Source organism: Octopus bimaculoides, chromosome 3 (assembly GCF_046866305.1).
Source record: "Octopus bimaculoides isolate indiv1 chromosome 3, ASM4686630v1, whole genome shotgun sequence".
In the NCBI taxonomy this organism is placed as follows: domain Eukaryota; kingdom Metazoa; phylum Mollusca; class Cephalopoda; order Octopoda; family Octopodidae; genus Octopus; species Octopus bimaculoides.
The window spans coordinates 48,645,811-48,670,920 of NC_142930.1; the positions used below are offsets into that span (position 1 = coordinate 48,645,811).

The 25,110-nt window shown below is 34.0% G+C and overlaps 2 protein-coding genes across 13 annotated transcripts in view; one reads left to right on the plus strand and one right to left on the minus strand.

The window, feature by feature from the left end:
* The window catches only part of LOC106878124 (palmitoyltransferase ZDHHC3), a 105,704-nt gene extending 97,678 nt beyond the window's left edge, over positions 1 to 8,026 (plus strand). For all 12 annotated transcript variants that reach the window (XM_052966505.2, XM_089348947.1, XM_014927238.3 and 9 more), the window contains 2 exons: positions 1,692 to 1,822; positions 5,422 to 8,026. In XM_052966505.2, coding sequence (XP_052822465.1) covers positions 1,692 to 1,822; positions 5,422 to 5,580 — 290 coding nt within the window. In that variant the 3' untranslated portion in view covers positions 5,581 to 8,026. The remainder of the gene's footprint in view (positions 1 to 1,691; positions 1,823 to 5,421) is intronic.
* Positions 8,027 to 10,295: 2,269 nt separating this feature from the next.
* Positions 10,296 to 25,110, minus strand: part of LOC106878123 (multifunctional procollagen lysine hydroxylase and glycosyltransferase LH3) — a 68,587-nt gene continuing 53,772 nt past the window's right edge. Inside the window, exons 15-20 of the mRNA XM_014927237.3 lie at positions 23,699 to 23,812; positions 22,725 to 22,793; positions 22,358 to 22,462; positions 17,861 to 18,007; positions 14,352 to 14,480; positions 10,296 to 11,987 (exon numbers count right to left, since the gene is read on the minus strand). Coding sequence (XP_014782723.1) covers positions 11,832 to 11,987; positions 14,352 to 14,480; positions 17,861 to 18,007; positions 22,358 to 22,462; positions 22,725 to 22,793; positions 23,699 to 23,812 — 720 coding nt within the window. The 3' untranslated portion in view covers positions 10,296 to 11,831. The remainder of the gene's footprint in view (positions 11,988 to 14,351; positions 14,481 to 17,860; positions 18,008 to 22,357; positions 22,463 to 22,724; positions 22,794 to 23,698; positions 23,813 to 25,110) is intronic.

Consider the following 25,110-nt stretch of genomic DNA (forward strand, 5'->3'; position numbering starts at 1 on the left):
GTATGTATATATATATATATAGATATATATATATATATAGTGTGTATGTATATATATATATATATATATATATATATATATATAGTGTGTATGTATATATATATATAGATATATATATAGTGTGTATGTATATATATATATAGATATATATATATATATATATAGTGTGTATGTATATATATATATATAGATATATATAGTGTGTATGTATATATATATATATATATATATATATATATATATAGTGTGTATGTATATACATATATATATATGTATAGTGTGTTATTTCTTTACTACCCACAAGGGGCTACACACAGAGAGGACAAACAAGGACAGACAAACGGATTAAGTCGATTACATCGACCCCAGTGCATAACTGGTACTTATTTAATCGACCCCGAAAGGATGAAAGGCAAAGTCGACCTCGGCGGAATTTGAACTCAGAACGTAGCGGCAGACGAAATATCGCTAAGCATTTCGCCTGGCGTGCTAACGTTTCTGCCAGCTCGCCTTATATATATATATATATATATATGTATAGTGTATATACATGTATATATATATATATATATATAGTGTATATATATATATATATATATGTTGTCTATGTATTACTAAATATGCTTCCATCTCATAACAAGCAATTATTTATTTCAGAAAGACAAATTATTAGCGTTATAGAATATTAAATATGAGGCCGTGAAATTGTGTGACTTTATTGTCTTACTTTTCCTCGTTATATTAGTGCTATATATATCTCCAGCACTAGAGAGATTGTCTTGCCCTTGATAAGACGTGATTAAAAGGTCTTCGCAGCCCAAACACTGTTTTGTCACATTCAACAACTACTTTACAAGCTATACTTGATGCATCGTGTATCTTGGCTGCAGCATGGATCGAGCTGCCTCAAACTCCATATGACTAAAGATTTTTCACTATTGTAAGACATGACTACTCACACAATACAAATATTAATACACTATATGTATTAATATTTAAGCGGCAAGTTTTAATATTATATTTACTAATATTTAATATAAAAGGCATTGAGCTGGCAGAATCATTAGCACGCCAGGCAAAATGCTTAGTGGCATTTCGTCTCTCTTTACATTCTGAGTTCAAATTCTGTCGAAGTTGAGTTTGCTTTTCATCCTTTTGCTCTGAGGTCTCTGCAATTTATTGTACCCCCTTCCCCGAAATTGCTGGTTTTTTGTGCCAAAATTTGAAACCAATATTAATACATTCACCATTATCAACATTTAGTGGCCATTTTCTATGCTGGCATGGTTGGACGGCTTGACAGGAACTGGCAAGACCAGGGGCCACACCAGGTTCATAGTCTGCTTTGGCTTGGTTTCCACAGCTGAATGCCCTTCCTAATGCCAACCACTTAACAGAATATGTTGGGTCTTTTTAACATGACACCAGCACCAGTGATTTTTGCATGGCACCAGCAGCCACACCAATGTTTTTTTATGTGGCACCTTGGATTTAGGATCTCAATACTGTGTTGATAGGTGAGTCTGTTTGAGTACAGCAATGCATCACAGATCTCGGTCTTCTGTTATCTCTATTAACATTAATACATTATATTAAATATTGCTCACTGAAATAAGTGAAATAGTTCTCCATCAGTAAAGCCATTGTTTGTTATAGTATTCATGTATTCAATTAATATCTTCTCATTACAGTTTGTCCAGCATTCTCTCCACCTGCAACAACTGTCTTCTTAATAATTCTCATATTTGAAGGAATTTTATTTGGCATCTTCACAGCTATAATGTTTGGTTCACAGCTTTCTGCTATATGCACGGATGAAACAGTAAGTTCAAGCTAGTTTTCAACTCTTTATCTTTTCATTTAATAATCATTTTATTGGCATGCTAGAGAGGTCCATGATATCATCATCGGTTTAGTTTTTCCGTGCCCACATGGGTCAGACAGATTTTGTTGAGGCAGATTGTTTCTATGACTGGATGCCCTTCCTGTCATCAACCCTCACCTGTTTCCAAGCAATGTAATATTTACCAATGACAAGACACAGAAGATTGGGAATGAAGAACACTGCTTTCATGATGGTGACATTCATTTACAACTATCATGCAATGTCAAGACAATGGGACAGTAATACATGCACGATGGGCTTCTTTCAGTTTCCATCTACCAAATCCACTTACAAGGTTTTGGTTGGCTTGGGGCTTTTGTTGGAGACACTTGCCCAAGGTACCATGCTGTAGGACATCAATCTGTATTCGTTGAACCACCAAGTTAAGGGACATAAAAGGCCACAACACCAGTTTTTCAACTAGTGTAAATGTGTACAGATACAGATGCTGTCACACTATATTTATACATGTACACACACACACTCACATATACACAAACATGCAAGCACATAGATGCAAAACAAGATGGAGAAAACGGTACTCAAATACCAAAGGTAGAATAAAATATAGTGTTTTATTGAAGCTGAAAAACTTCACAAACTGTTACTCAGAGTTTTGTGTAACTGATCATCAGAAAAAGTGATCTTTTAGTTAATTTCTGTTTGTTGATCAATGAAATACTATAAACTGTCATCTTTATTTATTATCATGTTAATGTCCATTTTACTATGCTCACATGGGCTGGACAGAATTTGGTAAGCCAGATTTTCTATGGCCAGATGCCCTTCATGTCGACAGCCTTCACCTGTTTGCAATTAAGGTAATATTTCTTCATAAGTGGTCATGTTTTCATGGAAGATTGGAAAAGAGCACTGCTTGTATGACAGTAGTAATCATTTACAATTATCATGCAATTTCAAGACAAGAAGACACACGTGTACACACACACGTATTTTATATATAAAGGCACAGGTGTATCTGTGGTTAATTCATTTAACTAAAAGTTCTTCAAGGCAGTGCCCCTGCTTGGCTGCAGTCTAACAACTGAAACAAATAAAAGATTATATATGAAGGGGTTTCTTTCAGTTTTCTTTCACTAAATCCACACACAAAGTTTTGGTCAGCCCAGACTGTAGTAAAAGATACTTGCCCAAGGTACCACTCAGTGGAACTGAACCCAAAATCATGTGGTTACAAAGTGAACTCCTTAACCATGCAACTATGCTTGCACAATGTAGCTATCAGTTTTTGTTGCATTTATGCTAGATACTATAATAATATATAATATGGAAGTCAAACTAATGTAGGAGACTCTATACAATAGCTTTGATAGAAATAGTAGCCAAATCTTCCTCAAGTCACACCTAGCAGTCTTAAAGAAAAAGGTAAGTGTTTAGGGTTAAAAAAAAAGACTGCATGATCAGGCTGAATAACAACAATAAATAAATATTGTTTCAGGTATAAATTTTGATTTATTTGATTTCTTGGGGAGGGAGACAGGCTTTCCCAGATTTTTTTTTTAAAGTATGCAATAAAGTCATTGTATCTTAAAATTAATTACCTGTAGGGATACCATATTTCATTATGCAACCATAATATTCTACAAAGTATATTAAATGCTTTATAAGTCAATACTGTGTTAGCAATGCTATTAAGATCATCTCTATAGATTTTCTATAGAAATTATAGCCAGTACTGATTTATTACGACATTTTGTATCCAAATATGTCTAATGTAAACAAGTGTGATCAAAGATGAGAAAATAGGCAATCGGTGTATCTGCATATTTCAGGAGTTTTTGCTCCTCCTTCAGCACCAAGCCATTAACCATCCACAAACTTTTTGCTGGTACATGCAAGGAATTAATATGTACCAGCTGCCAGGAATGTGTTTAATATGTAAAATTGGTATATCCAGTAATGTTACATCACTATATTTAGTGGCTGTGGAGGCACAATGGCCCAGTGGTTAGGGCAGTGGACTCGCAGTCATAGGATCGCGGTTTCGATTCCCAGACCGGGCGTTGTGAGCGTTTATTGAGCAAAAACACCTAAAGCTCCACGAGGCTCCGGCAGGGGATGGTGGCGAACCCTGCTGTACTCTTTCACCACAACTTTCTCTCACTCTTACTTCCTGTTTCTGTTGTACCTGTAATTCAATGGGTCAGCCTTGTCACGCTGAATATCTTCGAGAACTACGTTAAGGGTACACGTGTCTGTGGAGTGCTCAACCACTTGCACGTTAATTTCACGAGCAGGTTGTTCCGTTGATCGGATCAACTGGAACCCTCGACATCATAAGCGACGGAGTGCCAACAACAATATTTAGTGGCTATTTAAGCAATGAGTTCCTGGATGGTTAATAGGTTGGATATGGTGCTAAAAAAGGAGCAAGAACTCTTGAAATATGGCATATACACCCATTACCTATTTTTCCATCTTCGACCACATTGTCGTTTACATTAGATGTATGGGATAAGAAACATCATAATAAATTACTGTTGGCTATAATTTCTATAGAAAATCTATAGAGGTAATGTTAACATGTGTCTTAGAATACATTTGCTTTCACTGTTTTATATTATATATGTATTATTGAGTGAAGTCTTTCATCATACATTTACTACCAGGCTACTGATAGTCTACTTCATTGTATTATAATCAGACACTCTCAACTACCCTATTGGAGGTACAGTGAAGTATGGTATCAGTGACCAGCTAGGAGATTTATGATGAAAGACATTTCTGCCTCATTACACACACACACACAAATTTTTTTTTTAATTTTTAATTTTTTTTTTTTTTTTTGGAATAGTAGGTCTTGAAGCACACAAAGCTATATATAATAGTGGCATGTTGGGTTGAAAATCCCTTTTGAATAGAAAAAATTGAAGACTGCCCATCAGTAATGTGTGTGTGCATGTGTATATTAAATTTCTTTTCAAATTGCACATGCTCTTTTAAACCTCATTATCTCATACAAAGTTGCTAACACACCATGTTGACATTACTGGCTTCAGAAATATTGAAATAAATTTAATATTCCAACCAAGAAACCCTGAGTAGCTAAATTTCACATACTTTTTATGTTGTTGTTTTTTTTTGTTTGATTTGTTTTTTAATATCTTTAGTCTCTTAATTGACTGACTGTTCTACTACTTGTTGAACTTTATACTGCACATGTAGAAATATGTGTGTGTATTACAAATAAAGTACAAGTAAATATAATGGTGTGCACATGGTTTAATCACTGTAATGACTGCCACTGTAATTATTTTAGTTCAAATGCATTATCTCAGATAAAGTCATTGCCAGGCAAATAAAATTCACTAAATTGAAATTGATTGATCCAATAATGCCATGTTCACAGAGTTCTGATATAAGACAGAAATATGTTCTCTAATGTTTTTAGCAACTCTAGATTGTTTTGAAGTTAGTCTCCTACTACTGTTTTGTCATCTCAAAATAAGATAATATTGAAGAACTATTGTAAATTTATTTATGATTCTTACGATGATAATTGAATCTCCTTGCAGGGTATAGAACAGCTAAAAAAAGAACAAGCCACCTGGGAGCGGAAATCTCGTTGGTTAAGCATTAAGTCAGTATTTGGTCATCCATTTGGTTTGCATTGGTTCTCACCATTTTCCAAGCCTCTTGGATATAAACTCCTACATGAACAATATGCCGTCTAGAGCAAAACTGTTTATCGTTGTTTTGTTTTGTTTATTTGTTGAACTCCAGCTAGCCACCCTGTGTCAGTGTGACTAGCCATGAACTTGTGATGTCATCTGTTCAAACAACAGCCATTTTTTTTATTGGAAACTGAAAACTGGATCTCCTTTGTATTTTTCCACCACCCAGGTGCTTTATAAAAGACAACCTGATGGTTCTGTTGATTAGAACATGTACTCATGTGCGTGAAGTACATATTTCAGTGAAACTATAAACAAAGTAACATAAAAACTTCTCCAGAGACAACATCAGTTGTCAATCAGTTTTAATTTCAGACTACTTCTCAAAACTACTTCTACAGGACCATACAAATTACGAAACATCTACACCAACCAAACACAAACTTCAAACTTGAGATCATGCCTTACAATTTACTTTTCTCAATGTTGCTTAATATATATATGTATATTTGTGTACTCACGCACACACATACTTACGCAAAATTGGTTACATATATTCTACCACATATACTGTCATTTTTCTACTTTTCCACAAAGTCTGCTTTTATTCCTCTCATCTCTAAGAAACATTTAATTTATTGAAGAGCATTTTGTCTGTGCTTGCTGTAATTTTTTCCAACATTTGACCCTAACTTTTTATGTAAGTTAAAAGACAAAGTTGCTATTGAAATATTCATACACCTTATGTCTGGACTCCAGAGAACTGTTATTACTTGTTCTGTAATTTATCCTGTCATATTTCAAATGGTTCTCAGTTCAACTATTCTAGCAAGACAACAAAAAATATGCCACTTCAGTTGTAATAAAACAGTCACATCAAGTGATGTTGTTGCCTGTTACCAAATCAAATTGTCAATTTCATTTAACAATTATTTTCACATTTGTTTTTAATTTACCTTTTTATTGTTGACATAGAAAGTTTTAATTGCTCAACTAATCATTGGATTTTATTTTTTTTAAAACAATTTTAGCTAATGCTTTGTAGCTATTCATTTTTATCTTCTACTTACTGTTTTCAGTTGGATCCACTCTTATATATTCATCATTCCACAGGAAGTATGTACATTTTCTAGGTACAACTTTCAAACGCATTCAGTCAAGGCAATTTTTTTTTTAAATGCCTTTTTTTTTAACAAATGCCTATGGACAGTTAATTTTTTAACCAAGTGATATTTTTTTAATGGCTTGGTACTAAAAATTTATTTTGGATGGTTTAAATAGCAATTTGGAATTTGTGGATTTTGAAAGTAAATTAGAAAAACATAGGTGTGCTTGATTGAATGAATGACAGTAGATGGGACTTGAAGAGCTTTGAATGTGCTTGTTTTCCACCTGAACTATTGATTACTTGCTGGAATATTTTTTTAGTCACAGTTAATATTCTGCCCTGTCTGTGAATAGTTTATTTTAGAGTACGGCTGTGTATTCTAAGCTGATCATCTCTGTATCATCAGTGTACATGATATAGTGACTACTAATCGAACATAGTCTTTATGACAAACTTAATGGCCAACACACCCTTACTGTGACATGTACTGACTTACTCAATCTCCAGTAACGTAATCACTATAGTGATCACCGCCAAATGAACATCCTCAATATGATAGCTTCTGAATTAACATACCCAACAATGTGACCTCCATATCAACATAGCCTCGTTGTTGATAAGTTCTCTGTGTATGGTTAAAGTCATTGTTTAGCTGTTGAATTTAATTTTTGAAAATTTTTGTTTGTTTGTTTTTTTTTGTTTTTTCACCATTGGAAATGTTATTTTTACAGGCAGATGTTTTAAATATTATGTTATTTGTGTTATAAGCTATTGGGAGCTATGTTAACTCTGTTACCTAGGCACATTCCGCTGAGGTGTCTTAAATATTAAGTTATCTGCGTAAAACAAATCAAGTTTGTATGTAAAACTTTGATTAGTAAAGAACAACAACAAAAAGTATTTAAAAAAAAAACTATAGAATAATTGGGCAGGAGATGCTTAATTCTTTCAATGTTGAGGTCAGTTCATGTAAAAATTTTTATCAAGCTTGTCTACAGGATCAGTAGCGTGGGTGAGAGAAATATAAAAAATCTTTTCAGGAAATTATCAGCTTTTACTTTCTGTTACTTAAGCATGCATGCTGCAACAGCTTTGCAAGGCTTTAGAGGAATGTACCTACAACACCCCTGCCCTTCCTTTTTCAATATTGTCTCCCAGTTGTGCCATGTGATATAATTACAGTCAACATCAACTTCTAGTATATTTTTTAATGTAACAACTATGTTGATAAACAAACTTTTATTTTTCAGTTATTAATTTTATTACACTTGAATATTTTTCTGCCCTTGTTATGTAAATGTTTTTTTTTTTTCCAACATCATCTTCATCCACATCAGCAGCAGCACATGTCAACACAAACCTATCTTATTTAATAAAGAATATTCCATTATTTCAAAACTCTTCATTATACTGAAATCAGCATGTCTTACAACGTATGCTACTTTTTGTTCTGAATATTGGAAATCAAGTATATATATATATATATATATATATATAGACAATTAAGAATCCTTTTAATTTAAAGAACATGAATTATGTAAAAAAAAAAAAACGGTTGCATTCAGGAGATTGTGTGCGTGTACAAATAGGTACTGTCATGGTTGTATAATGTACTTTGCAACTACATGGTTTTGAGTTTGACCTCACTGTACAGCACCTTGAAAAAGCATCTTATCATAGCCTCAAGTCCACCAAATTCCACTTATGAGGTATAGGTTGAAGAACTGTGTGGAAGACCATTGTATTTATTTGAACATGTTTTTGATGTTGCCTGCCTGTGAAAGATGTAAATATCAGTGCTTTTCAAATGTATAGTTGTTCTGCAACTAGTTACAGACATGCCCTTGTCACTTTCATTGTCCTAAATGTAGTGAACCAATTAATGGTTCATTGTAAACTTGTAACCACCATCACTATTGTTCACAAATTGTAGTATAGTTTAAAATAAACTGAATTTGGTGGGTGAGAATTAGGTGAATTTAAAAAGGAAGCACCTAGTGGAGAAATATTAAATTAACTGGTAAACACAGATAACATTGCTAAATTAGCTGGTGGTTAATGGTAAGAAAGATATATACCAGAGGATTTGAGGCGTCAGAAATAGCCAGCCAACAGGATGAAAGTAATAGCGATGATCAGTTCATTATGTTAGCATCACATAAAATATAATGCCTGACTTTTCCTTTTTTTTTTTTTTTTTAAATATCTATGTAAGTTTGGAAAATTTTTCCCATCATGTCAACTTTACTTTGAATTAAACTCAATATATAAAAATGAGCTGTTAATAACGGGTGAACTATAGTGTTTTAAGGATTGATACACAAAGAGCTGATACTGTTACAATATCATACCAAGAGAAGAATCCTATTCTTGCTGCACTACTGACTCTGTGATCAAGACTAATCTTAAACTGCCTGGTCTACAAAACTGCAAATAAGCAAGACAGGGTCACAATATGTTATAAACAGCACCACTGAAGTTTTGACAAGTGTTTTGTTAGCTTGCAGTGCTAGGTTCAAATTTTACTATAGTGTATCCAGTTTAAAGAAACCTGAATATAGTATATAAAAATGAAGTTTTCAATGATGTCTTGACAACAGCAGCAAATGATTTCAAGACTGGTGGTTTATAGTGAAGAGTGTAGACTAATGGTAGAGTTAAGGAGGTACAACACAGTTGATGTAACAATGAAACTGTTCCACACCAATATTAGTGATTGTATGGTTAGCTGGCAGCATACAATAAGCCTCACCTGAATCATAGCATGTATGACTAAGTATTTTTCTTTAGTGAAGGTGCATGGCTAGAAGGTTAGTGCATCAGGCCCACAATCATGAGGTAGTGAGTTTGATTCCCAGACTGGGACTGTGTGTTGTGTTCTTGAGTAAGACACTTCATTCCATGTTGCTCCAGTATTGACTGTTGAACTTCATCCCACAAATGTAGAAATATATATTATATATGTGCATATGTATATATATACATTATAAAATAAATATAATGGTGTACACATGATTTAATGACTGCCACTGTAATTATTTTAGTTCAAACACATTATCTCACATAAAGTCATTGCCAGGCACATAAAAGACTCATCTGTAAAATGAGTTGCAATGTCACTGGTGCCAAGCTGTCTCCGCCTTTGCCTTGGATGACATTGGTAAAGGCTGGTATGCATGGGTGACTGCTGGTCTTCCATAAACAACCCGAGGAAAACTTTCTAGGTGCAATCCCATGGTGATTCATGATCAACAGGGGTCTTTACCTTTTTTATTTTGTCATTACTACAATAGATTGATTGGAAGGGGATGATCCATTTGATAGTATTTGTTGGAAGGTGTGATGTGGTATAACAAATTTACACAGAGACAACAATATAATTGAAATGAAAATTAGTTAAAAACAAGTTTATTTGCCATGAGAAAAGCTTGGCTCTGATGTTGGGCAGATAATTGTGTTGGGAGTGTATCCATTTAAGTTGAAGAAATCTTTCAGCACACTTTTTTTTCTAAAGTACGATTCTACTCATAATGTTAGAATTTTCCACCTTCTCAGAGCACTCAAACCTATTTTATTTTTAACAAACATTTACTGATGTTGGCTGTTAAAGACCATTATTAGTTTCCTTGATCCTGTGAAAAGTCTGAGTAAAACAAAAATTCATAGGTTTCAAGAAAACATCATTTTATTGCAATGACATGAAAAACAAATGGCTGGTCTGATGTTAACTTTTTTTTTTTCTCATCATTATGGAATAAATAAACACTTTTTTTTTTTTTTTCCTATTTTATCTATTACAAAATATGTTAGAAATATTGTTCTTACATCTCTTTAAAAAACACCTTATGAAATTGATATTCTATATGTATAGCAGTGTGTGTGTGTGGGGGTTGTTTTTTAATTTTATTTCTTTAATTCGCTGGTAGTTCATTGGAAGACAGTAGAAAAGATGTATTGGCAAGTGCCTGAAATTGAGCCATTTTGATGTTTACCATTTTCTAGAGAAATCTCTATCAATAAGATAATGTTATAAAAATTCTCTCCTCAAAAACAAGTCAAATACATTTGATTGTAAACAGTGATCATTGATGAAGCTTAACTTCATCACTAATTTAGTACAAAAGTAGTAAATATCCTAATTTAAATATCTTTTGTTGATGGATTTTTTTTTAAATAACAATCTGCTTGCTAACACCTTAGATTTATGTAAAAAAAAAAAAAATTTTTTAAATTAAATATGAACAAGGGATGGGGAAATACCCATGTTGTAAATGTAAACAAAAAAAAAAAAGATTGTTATATAATTTTTACTGTAATATACAGAGTAAAATATTGTGAAGATTTATTGATTGTTGAATCAATACACAAAGTTTGCCTTCCAAAAGTATTGCCTCAAAAATTAGTGTTTGAATGTTCAGCTAAATTCTTATAGCCAACACTTCTAAAATGATAAGAAAAGTAACTTCTGGAGTGGTTTGAAGTTCACAACAAAATTATAGACTCAGAAATGATAAGGTTTTCTCAAAATAATAATAGAATCTAAAAAACAAGTTAACAATTAATCATTAGCTTTTGCTTGGTAGTTTAATATAGCAGTTTGTAGAAGATAGGGAGCTTGTTCTTGTATTAGTTACCATCAATAACTTCAAGATTACAATCACGTTTTTAAAAATAAAAAAATATACATATAAACCAATTTAGAATTGATAAACAGCAAGCTTGAATTGAATAAAGACATTTGCAAATTTGCAAGTCTATACATTTGAAACAAATGGAAATTGTAAATAAAATCAGTGGTTCAAATAATCCTCTTGTTCACCGAAAGAAGCAGTTTAACTGTGGATATATAGAATATAAGACACCAAATTGTCTTCATTGTTGAGCATGTCAGGTGGGTTTTGATTGCTGCTAATAGGTTTAAAAACTATTTTGAGCAAGTTAAAAAAAATAAGATATTTCTGAAATTTTATATATTAAAAATGTTTGTTTGAGATTAATATCCGATAAAAGCTTTGGTACAAAGTTAGAAAAGAACTCAAAATAAATGCAGTAAATATTATAAAAGAGGTGGGGGTTTTGAATGCAATAATTTTGGACGGATGTGAAGGTAGCCAGGCAAACTCTGTGATAACATCACAATAGAGTTCTATCTGTCCAGGAAAAGAAAAAAAAAAATCCATGTAACTTCTTTTTCTTTTACTATTTAAGGATCAACAAAAGAGATCATGATGTAACGGGAGCCTTTTGTCGTTCTCAGTCCTTCGTGGAAATGTGTTAGACGTCCAGGATGCATTAACAGCCAACCCTTCTTTGTGTCCAGAACTTTACATTTGTAACGAATAAAGTGAACACCACCTCCCTGAAAGTAAATAAAACAAATTTATTACAGCAGCCAGCTTTAATTAAAGACAACTATGGTTAAACATAATTAACTGAACACTCAGAATCAAGTGTAGATCTACTTCCCTTGATATACCATACTTCAATTTTTCTCTGAATTATATTGTAATGTGGCAGACAGGATATGATGTGCAAGATGTAGAGTGGCCAGCCAGTAAATGTTCTCTCACCACGACACATGCTAACCCATACAAGACAGTAACAGTTTTAGTATGATCTAAATCTCAAATGGTACCTTCAGTAACAACAGATTCTATTTATCCTAATTTCAATTTCTTAGCATAAACTAATGCTTGGTCTCAGCTTGCAACACTAACTCTAACAGGTTTTGGTGATCAGCTTCTTAATTATTTCTGTTTTGCCACTTTAGTTTTATGTGTGTGTGTGTGTGTGTGTCATACAAGAGGGTACTGAAAAGTTCCTGGCTTTAAGAATATTGTGAAAGACCTGGTTGGAACCCCAACCTTCCAAGTTCTTTTATAGGGCTTAGAAAAACTGAAGGACCACTGCAGTAAGTGTATGAATCTGAGAGGGGAATATGTTGAGTGGAATCATAATTAACTGATTCTCCTGTATTTTCTTTTACCCAAAGCCAGGAACTTTTCAGCACCCTCTTGTACATTTGTAAACAAACATTATTGGTTATAGACTATTTGTTGTATGAATTTTTCCATGTTGACATGAATAGGATAGTTTATTTTGTTGAACACTATTTTTATGGCAGAACACTTTACTGTTAACTATCCAACAGTGATGAAGTAAGGGCACTTGTTTTATGGTAATCAAACTGTATAAGAGGCATCAGATGTGCGCAAGAGAGACGACTGCACTGGTTTGGTCATGTGATGCATATGGATGAGGACAGCTGCATAAAGAAGCACTAAGCTCTAATGGTGGAAGGGGTAAACCCAGGAAGACGTAGGCTGAAGTGGTGAGAAAGAATCTTCAGCCGCTGGGCCTCACTGAGAAAATGACAAGTGACCAAGAGAGGTGGTGATTTGCTGTACTTGATAAGACACTCCAAGCTAAGTAAAATCACTGTCTTCACACATACAGGCTTGATTTTTCTCGTGCCGGTGCCACTTAAAAAGCACCTGTGCTGCATTAACACACTCATGGAATGTAAACAACACCTGCAACACTTAAGTGGTTGGTGTTAGGAAGGGCTTCCAACTGCAGAGACCATGCCACAACAGACAGCTGGAATCTGGACAGCTCCATGTCAAACTGTCCAACCCATGCCAGCATAGAGACCGATTATGATGATGATGAGGAACTGAAGCAAATGCTGTTGCTGACAGCACCAATGACTGTCATAACAATGCTTCAATTCCTGGTCATGTGATCTGTAGTCCAGATCCTTGACCTCAGTCATTGTATCGCTATTAGGCAGAATAACCATAACTACAATAATGGTGATGGATTTAACCCTTTAGCTTTCAGATTACTTTGTCTAATGTAATGGATATTTATTAACAATATTTTGAATTGTTAATAAATAGCCATTACATTAGACAAAATGATAATGCATTACCTCATAGCCTTGAGATTTTGATGCGATTGTTTGCTTACAGAATGACATTGTAAGGCTGGATCTGACTATTTGGGCTGAGTTAAATGTTGTATGGTTAAAGCTCAGAGAAAAATAAATAACATGAAGTAAAAAGAAAATGTCTAGGGAGATTGTTTTAATCCATACAAGAAGATAAGATGAAAGTTGTTGCTGGGGTTTAAGCCTAAGTCAACCCTAATCAGCTAACCAATGATCAAAAATACTCAGGCACTTCATCTAGGATGACTTTATCTAATATGATAATCTTTTTCTGAAACAGCTGTGATTTGAAGACAATTCAGCTGCTATTTCTAAAGACCAAGTGACTATGTAGAGGCTTCCATCACTTGCTTAAGTAGAACTTGCTAATGAGATACAGCATGGCTTGGTCAGATCATTGCCATTTGTTGGAACACATTTTTACACCATTCCTACTGTTAGCTACTCAACCATGCAGTAAAGGGTACATCATTCCTTTCAGCTGATAATATAGGAACCATAACTAATTCATTGATATATGAATCAAAAACTGATATTTTTTTTTTTTGTAGAATTGTAATTTTTACAGTTTTTAATTAGCTTGTTCAATATATATATATATATATATATATATATATATATATATATATATATATATATATATATATATATATATATATATATATATATATATATATATATATATATACATATACATATATATATATATACATATACATATATATATATATATATATATATACAACCAGATGATTTAATAAATTATCTTACCTCATAATCAACATCTCGTGTATTGAGGGCAATATTAATGGTGAATGTCGATGAGTCATGATGGGGTCGCAATAGTGGCTGTTCATCAGGTTTGTATCGGACAATGAAATTCATAATAGCTTGAGGTGGCTGAAGCAAGAAAAATTTTTTAAATAATTCCAATTGAAAGGTCATTAAAATGAAATAACAAGGGTAAATAATAAAATGGTTACTACTTAGAAGTGGACCAGTTAAAACATTTCACATCTCTCACTTGCAATCACAGAGTGACTAGTTCCATTGCATGGCACCTTGGGCAAGTGTCTTCTTTAGCCCCAGTCCAACCAAAGCCTTGTGAATGGATTTGGTAATGGAAACTGAAAGAAGCACATTGTGTGGGTGTGTATACATATATATATATATCTCATCATCATCATTTAACGCCTGCTTTCCATGCTGGTATGGGTTGGATAATTTGACTGAAAACTGGTAAGCCAGGTTCTGATCTGATTTGGCAAGGTTTCTACGGTTGGGTGCCCTTCCTAATGCCCACCACTCTGAGAGTATAGTGGGTGTTCCTTACATGCTACTGGCATGGGTATATGTATATGTGTGTGCGTGTGCTTGGATATATATGTACATATATATAGATATTCATATATCTATGTGTGTGTATCTGTTTGTACCCCACCATTGTTTGACAACTGGTTGGTTTGTTAACATCCCTGTAACTTTGCAGTTTGCAATAGAGATCAACAGAATAAATATGAGGCTTTAAAAATAAATACTGGGGACGATTTGTTTGACTAAACTGTTCAAGGTAGTGCTCTAGCATGGCAGTAGTTCAATAACAAACAAGTAAAAGATAAAAGACACATATATAGAAACTACATCAACAAAAATTAAAATTTGATTCTTGTGCTTTGACACAAATCAGGATGAGCTGTTCTGCTCTCCAAGACACAAAAATTACTGGGGAGATTAGGCTTTGCAAAATCATTATACAGTATTGAGTCAAAAGAGCAGAAAATAACACTTCCAAAAGACAACTTCTGCATAACTTTATTTTATTATTACGGCTTTATTTTACAGCTGAATGCCCTTCTTGTCACCAACATTTATCTGGGGGTTTTTTCAGATAAGGGATATTTTCATTCCATTTGCCTTTGAAAGTGCAAAGCTACTGAACATTTTCTATACAGGAAATGTAAATATAACATCATTGCATTGTACACAGTTTCATGCAACAAAGACAGAATGTAAACATTCACTCAGACACACATACATTATATAAATATGTGTGTGTGTGTGCATATATGACAGGCTTCCTTACAGTTTCCGTGTATCAATTCCACTCACAAAGTATTAATCTGAGGCTAAAGTGGAAGACACTTATCCATAGTGCAAAGCAGTGAGATAAAACCTGAAACCATATGGTTATAAAGTGAACTCTATATCTATACAGCATAATACTACTAATTAATTAATAAAACTAGTTCAATGATAATTTCTCACACAATCACAAGACCTGAAATTCTGAGGCCTTTTAATGTGTATAGTTAATTTGAAAGACATGGCCTTCATTGCTACACTGGTACTTGACTGGTAACTTATTAACCTTGAAAAGCTGAAAAGAAAAGTTAGCTTTGGCAGGATTTGAACTCAGACCCTTCAACATTCAGATTATTCTGTCAAATGTAATGCTTATTTATTCACTCTTTTGAATTAATCACACATCATCTCATAGCTTTGAGATTTCGATGATGTAATTGCTTATTTTTAGAATGACACTGTAGCATAGGTGTGAGAGGTTAGATCTGGCTGACTTGAACAATACACAGGTAGAATATATGGGCTGTATATGGCCGGTTTAAATGTTAAAGGGTTAAAAGGATATCATAATACACTATAACAATGATTTGTAACTTTAACACCAGGCCTGCAACATGTGGTGAATAATCAATTAAATCATACAGGTGTAGTTGTGTGGTTAGAAGTTTGTTCCCCAATCACATGGTTCCATGTTCAGTCCCACTGTGTGGCACCTTGGGCAAGTTTCTTCTACTATAGCCTCAGGCCGATGAAAGTCTTATGAGTGGATTTGATACATGGAAACTTAAAGAAGTCTGTTGTGTGTGTGTGTGTGTGTGTATGTATGTATGTGTATATCTACATGTGTGTGTCTTTGTGTCTGTGTCCCCCCAATCACTGCTTGACAACTGGTGTTGATGTGTTTACATCCCTGTAACTTTAGCAGTCTGGCAAAAAGAGATCAACAGAGTAACTACTAGACTTTAAAAAAATAAGTCCTGGGGTTGATTTGTTTGACTAAAACCCTTCAAGGTGGTGCTCCAGCATGGCTGCAGTCAAATGACTGAAACAAGTAAAAGAATACAAGAATGAAAGAAAGAAAAACCCCAAACCTGGTGAAATTTAAAATCAATACTCTAATGCAGTCATGAACAAATGGTGAACTGCAGGACTTGCTGAATAGCACACCTAATGGGAAATAACCTTGAATTCTTTTAGTAATGTGAAATGATGAGCCACGACTCATGTGGCCTGGATGAGATGACAAAGCCTTTCATTCCTTCAGGGTCGATAAATTCAGTACCAGTAATGTACTGGGGGCAATCTAATCGACTGGCCCCCTCCCCCAAAATTTTGGGTCTTGTGCCTAGAGTAGAAAAGAATTTGCTGTGCTGGAGAAGACACATCAAAGCCAAGTGAAATCATAGTCGTGGCCAGTGCTGATGACACATAAAAGGTACCTGTGCTGGTGATACGTGAAAAGCACCCACTACACTCTTGGAATGGCTGGCATTAGGAAGGGCATCCAGCCGTAGAAACCAAGCCAAAACAGACTGAAGCTTAGTATAGCTCACCAGCATACAAGTCCCAGTCAAACTATGTAACCCATGCCAGCATGGAAAACAGATGCTGAATGATGGTGATGATATTTCTTGAAACTCTATTGATGTGAAGCTAACTGAAAACTGAGCATGGGAATCATTTAAGTAAATAAGTAATGTGCAAGTTGGGAATAATAGGACTTCAGACTGGGTTAAGAAAAGGAAAGCATTTGATTAATAATAATAATAATAATAACTGGAACTCTGTCGTTATGACAATGAGTGTTCCATTTGATCTGACAAATGGAGCAGCCTGCTTGTGAAATTAATGTGCAAGTGGCTGAGTACTCCACAGAAGCACATACCCTTAATGTAGTTCTCAGGGTTATTCAGCATAACACAGAATGTGACAAGGCTGGCCCTCTGAAATTACAAGGGCTATTCATTTTTGTCAGCTGAGTAGACTGGAGCAACTTGAAATAAAGTGTCTTGATACAATGCACTGCCAGGAATTAAACTTGTGACCTTACCATCATGAGCCGAATAGCCTAACCACTGAGTCACATACCTCCAATATTAATGATATTGTTAATATAATAATGAGCCAGGAAAACTCTGGTTCTTTTTATGACCATTAACAAGGTAAGATAGTGAGAATTGCAAAAGAGAAAACATTACCTCATTTTGATAACCTTCAAAGACCTTCTTCTGAAGAGGTGTGATATACTTGTGCAAGAAATGAAGCCATTCTTTCTCATACCCTATTTGATTCATATGAATATCAATTGTTGGGACATTTTCATATCCACCATTCAAACGTGGATCCTGCAATATGACAGCAAACAATGAAATAGACAAAGCAAACATAATATTTTCCTTAATTACAACAATACATAACAAATCAATTTATTTACCTTTGATACTTGTAATATTGACCCTTTCAACACAAGCTACCTAAATTTAATTGATGAAATTTTAAATTCAAACTATGGACTATCAAAACATCATTATTATATGAAAACTAGCGTAAGATTTCAATGTCTTTATTCAATCATAATTTATGACCATTTTGAAAATTTAAAGACAAAATATAGAATGAATTCTCATTAGAATCACAAAAGGGTTAAGCACATTCTTTCACCCTTTCAGTGATTTCAGTCTTTGCACTCGGCATGCTGGGGCATTGCATTCAATACTTCAGTTGATATAACAACACAAGTACTTATTTTTAAATCTAGTATTTTATTGATCCTATTGTTGAGCCACTAAGTTATAGGACAAACAAACAACTATAAACATGGGCTACACACATACAAACATACGTATGAGGGGGTGATGAAAAATTCTTGGCTTTAAGGGTATCACGAAAGACCTGGTTGGAAGCCCAACCATCTGAGTTCTTTTACAGGGCTTAGAAAAGCTGAAGGACTGCTGCAATAAGTGTGTGACCCTGAGACGGGAATATGTTAAATAAAATCTTAAATAACTAATCCTCCTGTATTTTCATTTACCCAAAGCCAGGAATTTTTCAGCACCCCTTGTGTATGTGTGTGTGTGTGTGTGTGTGTGTGTGTGTGTATATATATATATATATATATATATATATATATATATATATATTAGAAAAAATAATAAGGTACTCAGATATCTGGATGGTTGTACATTTACAGATTTATATTAATATGTCACATGTTTTATAAATATTAGCGCTTGCACCTATTCTTGTAGGCATTTCAAATATATATATATATATATATATATATATATATATATATATGAGAAGCTTCCACACAGTTTCCCTCTACTCACAAGGCATCAGTCAACCTAAAGTTACAGTTGACAACATTTGCCAAAGGTGCCTAGTGTAGGGACTGAACTCAAAACAATGTGGCTACAAGTGTGCTTCCTAACCTTACAGTCAAGCCTGCACCTATTATCATAATGACAGCTTTTCTTGCTACAAGAATTGAATACAGCAGTTAATACAACAGTAAACAACACCAACCAACAGATCCACTTAGAACTCAGTGGATTCAGCTGTTGAGTGTCTTGGCTTCAGATACAATGACATGCTCATAGTACAATATAAAACTGGATCCCTAAGTAGTTATTCCATAAATTACTGACTTACACATTGACATTTCTAAAATAGCTGTATTTTAAGTAACATATTGTGGCCTCTCCTGTCACAGATAACAGATGAAGGTTCCACTGTTTCTTGGCAGAATAACCTGCACAAATTATTTGTCTATAGTGATCAAATTACTTGTCTATAGTAGGCGCAGGAGTGGCTGTGTGGTAAGTAGCTTGCTTACCAACCACATGGCTTCGGGTTTAGACCCACTGCGTGGCACCTTGGGCAAGTGTCTTCTATAGCCTCGGGTCAACCAAAGCCTTGTGAGTGGATTTGGTAGATGAAAATTGAAAGAAGCCCAGCGTATATATATATACATGTGTGTGTGTGTGTGTGTGTGTGTGTGTATGCTTGTGTGTCTGTCTTTGTCCTCCCAACATCATTTGACAACCGATGCTGGTGTTTACATCCTCGTAACTTAGTGGTTCGGCAAAAGTGGCTGATAGAATAAGTTCTGGGGTTGATTTGCTCGACTAAAGGCGGTGCTCCAGCATGGCCACAGTCAAAATGATTGAAAGAAGTAAAAAGAAAAAAGAAAGAAATAAAGTGATTGCAGAGCAATACGAAATGGAGTGCTTTGTTCAAGAACACAATGCACTGCCTGGTCCAAGAATCAAAACCATGATCTCACAATCATAATTGCAACACCATAAGCACTAAGCCACACACCTCCACCATAAGTGATATATAAGTCCAGCATAACAATGTAATTGACTATAATTAAAAGTATTCGATTACTGACCAAAGTGCCCATGTGTTTAAGGTTTTATACAGCTATTTTGTTGTGTCTTTAGTTATGATATATTAGTTTGATAAGCTCTAGTGTGAATGTTTAGCAATACACAGAGTATCTAGCTATAGATATATTTGAATATCCACAACCTAGTCAATCCATGCTGTCATGAAACAAATGGATGTAAAACAGTAAGAAATTAAATAATTCATATTCAAAATTGACTAACTGGACATAATATAGTGAATATTAACTATTCTGGACCACAAAAGGGTTCAGTTTTGACCAGTTTCAATTGGTACAGAAAATAAAGCAGATATAAACGGTCTAAGTTTAAAGGGAAATATAAGTTTCAGTTGATAAATGTCTTCAGGGTATCCTTAATTGGGTCACAATATTCTATCTCCCCACTACCTCACATAGTTTGCAGTGGCAAAAATTTCATTTCTTCATTTGCTTAAGTAAATTAGTTTCAAATTTTGGCACAAGACCAGCAATTTAGGAGGAGGGGGAAAGTCAATTACATCAACTCAAGCTCAACTGGTACTTATTTTACCAACTCCGAAAGGATGAAAGGCAAAGTCAACCTTAGCAGAATTTGAACTCAGAACATAAAGACAGATGAAATGCCACTAAGCATTTCGCCTGGCATACTAACAATTCTGCCAGCTTGCTGTCTTATTTGCATAAGTTAATTATTGTAAATATCTAGTAGTGAAAATGTTGTTAAACCAAGTCAGCTTGACAAATGGTCAATATACATATTAAATAAATTGATACATTCTAGCTTGTTTCTTAGACCTACATCAGCCCTGGTCCAGCAAACTTACTATTAAAGGCATTCCAGTAGTGACCCTTTGTCTTTTCCCTCAAACATAAGACTTGGTTAAATCTTTCCAATCAAGTCTGACAAACAACAGATACATTTGACCAGCAGAGTTTGAAGGAATCACATACACAACAGCATTATAATTGAGGAGGCCACAGTGAAAGTTAAAAAGGGTGGATAGTCTGAGGTTGGTGAATTTTCATCATCATATTTTACATTTTTCTCCATGCTGGTACCGTTTGGTATCTATTCTCAGCAACAGAGAAAACTGGCCATCTTGGTGTGTTTAAGATAATTTCTTTCATATCACAAGCACTAGAGAAGTCATCCATCCAATATTAGGAGGACCAAAGAATTTCTTCCCTAGAAATGGCCATTAGAGTTCATTTTTAGCACGGTTTCTACAGCTGGATGCCCTTCCTATCACCAATCATTGCAGACTGTACTTTTAGCCATGCCACTGGCACTAGAAATGTAACAAGTTAGTTAGATATAATAATCCAGTACTCCAGATAGTGTGTATGCTTTCTGACATTGAATATCTAATAGTTTTACAAATTAATTTTTGTAGATAAATGTAAGAATGTATAAATAGGATACAACAATAATTAAAAAGAATTGGTAAGCTAGTGATGATCTGTCTTAGCATAATATCAAACTGGAAATAATACCAAAACAGGTGTATGTTGTTATTGTTATTATTTAGCTCTAACTCAACCTTAATCAATGAGATCATCCTGTATTTTTCAAGAATAGTTTACCAAGAATAAATTATTCATCATATTTATGTTTAACCTTTTAGAATTCAGATGACTCTGTCAAATGTAATGCTTATTTATTCACATTGTTTTGAACTAATCATTCATTATCTTGGAACATCATGATTTCAAAAATGTGTTTGTATATTTTTAGAATGACATTGTCGAGTAGGTATGAGAGGTTGGATCTGGTCAGTTTTAACATAAAACAGGTAGAATATTTAGGCTGGATATGACTGGATTAAATGTTAAAGAGTTAACGTCACTTGTCATACGAACTTGTTTGAAGACATTAACATCTACTTCATCTTCCAGTACAACATACAGCTTTATAGATATTATTTCTAATAGGGACAACTGCAGAAATACACAGGATTATACATGCAAAGTTATGATTGATTAATTAAGTCTGACTGCAAATTCAAACATTTAGGACTTTTAAGAACCAATGTGGAGTCTTTACATGGTTGCTTGTTCCTTTAAGAAATAATGGTCAAATCTCTTTCAAATTAACCTTATGTCTGAAAAAAGGAAGGCTAGATTGGATGATGTAGTCCTAGATGCATCAAGTTAAGTAAAAAAAAAAATACTTAACAGTCATGGCTGGAAGACAAATTGAACAGACTGAATAATGCTTATGATTCTAGAAACATCACTTATGAAATATATTAAAATTGTGATAGGGTGGAGATTAGTAATAAGCATAAACTGAAAGACTTACGTCATTTTGACCACTGGACCACTTGCCATAATTCTCATTCACTGCAATGAATTCGTTGCAAAATTCATCACTAACAACAGGGAACCAAAATACATCAGGACAAGGCTGAAATAGACACACAGAGAGCATACTAAGTTCAATGCAAGATAGAGATAATATAAAGTAAATAATAGGATAGAGAGAGGATGTAAAATTGATAGCATAATAGAGAGAAGATGTTATTGAATTGAATAATTAATCATGTCATAGAAAGAGAATACCAAATGCTGCAGGATAGTAATACATTGGTATTGAATTTGAAGATGAAATTAATCCAGTATGGTGAAATAAATGTTAGAAGGATTAGGAATTAAATAACAAACAGTACTTGGTGAGCAACTGCATCATTTTGAAAGACGTCTGTGTAATTTTCATGGATATATCTATCTTCCCAGTCCTAAAGAAACAGAAAATAGTATCTCAGACAAAAATAGTTGTTCAAGTTAAAATAATAAAAGTTTATAACATTAATTACACTGTACAACAAATTTCAGGGTCAAGAAAAAAAACAGTTCTATTGTACATTTTATTATGAAGTTGATTGTGCTAAATTCGAATCTTATAACAAAAATTTCCCATCGTCACATTTTCTTGTAAATTACCAACTTAATAACTATGCAATTTATACCAATTTCCACAATACCATAAATTTATTTTGCTCCCAAAGTCAGATTAAATATGTCCATTGTAATTAATTCATAAATACCTAATGAATCGGCATGTTTGTTACCATTATATAACATATTAACCTACACGTTAGTATTTATTTCTTCATTTATAAGACATCTCAGGAGTTACACTTCAGATTCCAGCAGAAGTCAGCCAGCATAGCTAAGCTCCATTTTCCCTTACACCTGTTTTCCATTGATGCTATATGTTTATGGAACCTCTCTCCATGTTCATTACCTACATCTCCTGCATTCTCTGGGAAGAAGGACAGATGAAAGATGTGGTCCTCCAAACTATCTAGAACAGCAATGACTCATTAAACCCATGCCAGACATTAAACCTCCCCAGACATTTGCTTTCAGAATATTGGAAGTGACAATCATTTACAGCTATCACACGACATCAACACACACACACACACACACACACACACAGAGGCTTCTTTCAGTTTCCATCTACCAAATCCACTCACAAGGCATTGGTCAGCCCAGAGTTATAGTAGAACACAGACCCAAGGTGCCATGTTGTGGGACTGAACCTTGAACCATGTGGTTGGGAAGCAAACCTCTATTGTTAAAGGATATTTAGAAAAGTAAAACATTGAACATCATATAAGAATAAAATAAAACTTACAATTGGATTATCATATATCTGCCAGAGTTCGCTGTATTTTTTATTGATATCAAAATTATCATAATTAATTAAGTGGCCAAAATATTTCATATTTGTCACATACATCAATCTGCCCTGAAAAAGAAATGAGAAACAAGATTTATGAAAACATTTGTTTCTTTACACATTTTACATCCATCATGCATATATATTGTAATTTTCCTTTTTTACAACCAGATGCATTTTCCATTGCAAACCTTTACCTTTCCATTTTTACCTTACTTTTCAAGCAAGGGAATTTTCATCCCACTTCCCTTTGAAAGAGCAGAACTACGAAATAAGTTGTTGACATGGAAATGTCAATGAACATCATGGCTAGTAGCTCAGCAATTTCTTGGAGAAGTGCAGAATGTACAAATTCACATACATGAAGGGGTGCTGAAAAGTTCCTGGCGTTAAGGGTATCACAAAAGCTTGGTTGGGGGTCCAACCTTATGAGTTCTTTTAGAGAGCTTAGAAAATCTGGAGGACTGCTGCTATAAGTGGTGAATCTGAGAGGGGAATATGTTGATAAATCATAATTAACTGATCCTTCTCAGCACCCCCTCATGTATATGTGTATATGTGTGTGTGTGTGTGTGCACTTTGTTTTTGTATCTGGTTGGCAACATTCTTTGAGTGAACTCATGTGTTGAAGCAAATTATATACATACATATATATATATATACAAACATGCATATATATACATACATATATACATACATACATATACAAACATGCATATACATACATACATATATACATACATACATATATACATACATACATACATACATACATACATACATACATATATACATACATACACATATATATACATACACATATATATACATACATATATACATACATACACATATATATACATACACATATATATACATACATATATACATACATACACATATACACACACACACACACACACACACACACACACACACACACACACACACACACACACACACACACATATATCAGGTTGAGTAAAAAGTAACCAACGTTTTGAACCATGACGAACTAGTACCAGATTCTTGCAGAGTTCAGAATTTTTTAAAACATTTTTCTTGCAATTGTTTGATAAAACAGACGTAGACTTGCCGAAATGCATCAATAAATTAACATTGATATTTTTTCACCATTGTTACAATCATCTGGAACTGTCAAAGTGTGATATTCAACCAACTGTGCTATTCCACTTCAAAAACAGACATAAAGCAGCTGAAACTGCTCATGAGATCAACGAAACCTTTGGTGGTCAGTTCATAAATACTTTAAACAATTTTGCAGTGAAGACCTGAGCCTTGAAGATCATGAGTGTAGTGGACGCCCCACTGTCATCGATGACGGTCATTTAAAGACTGTCACTGAG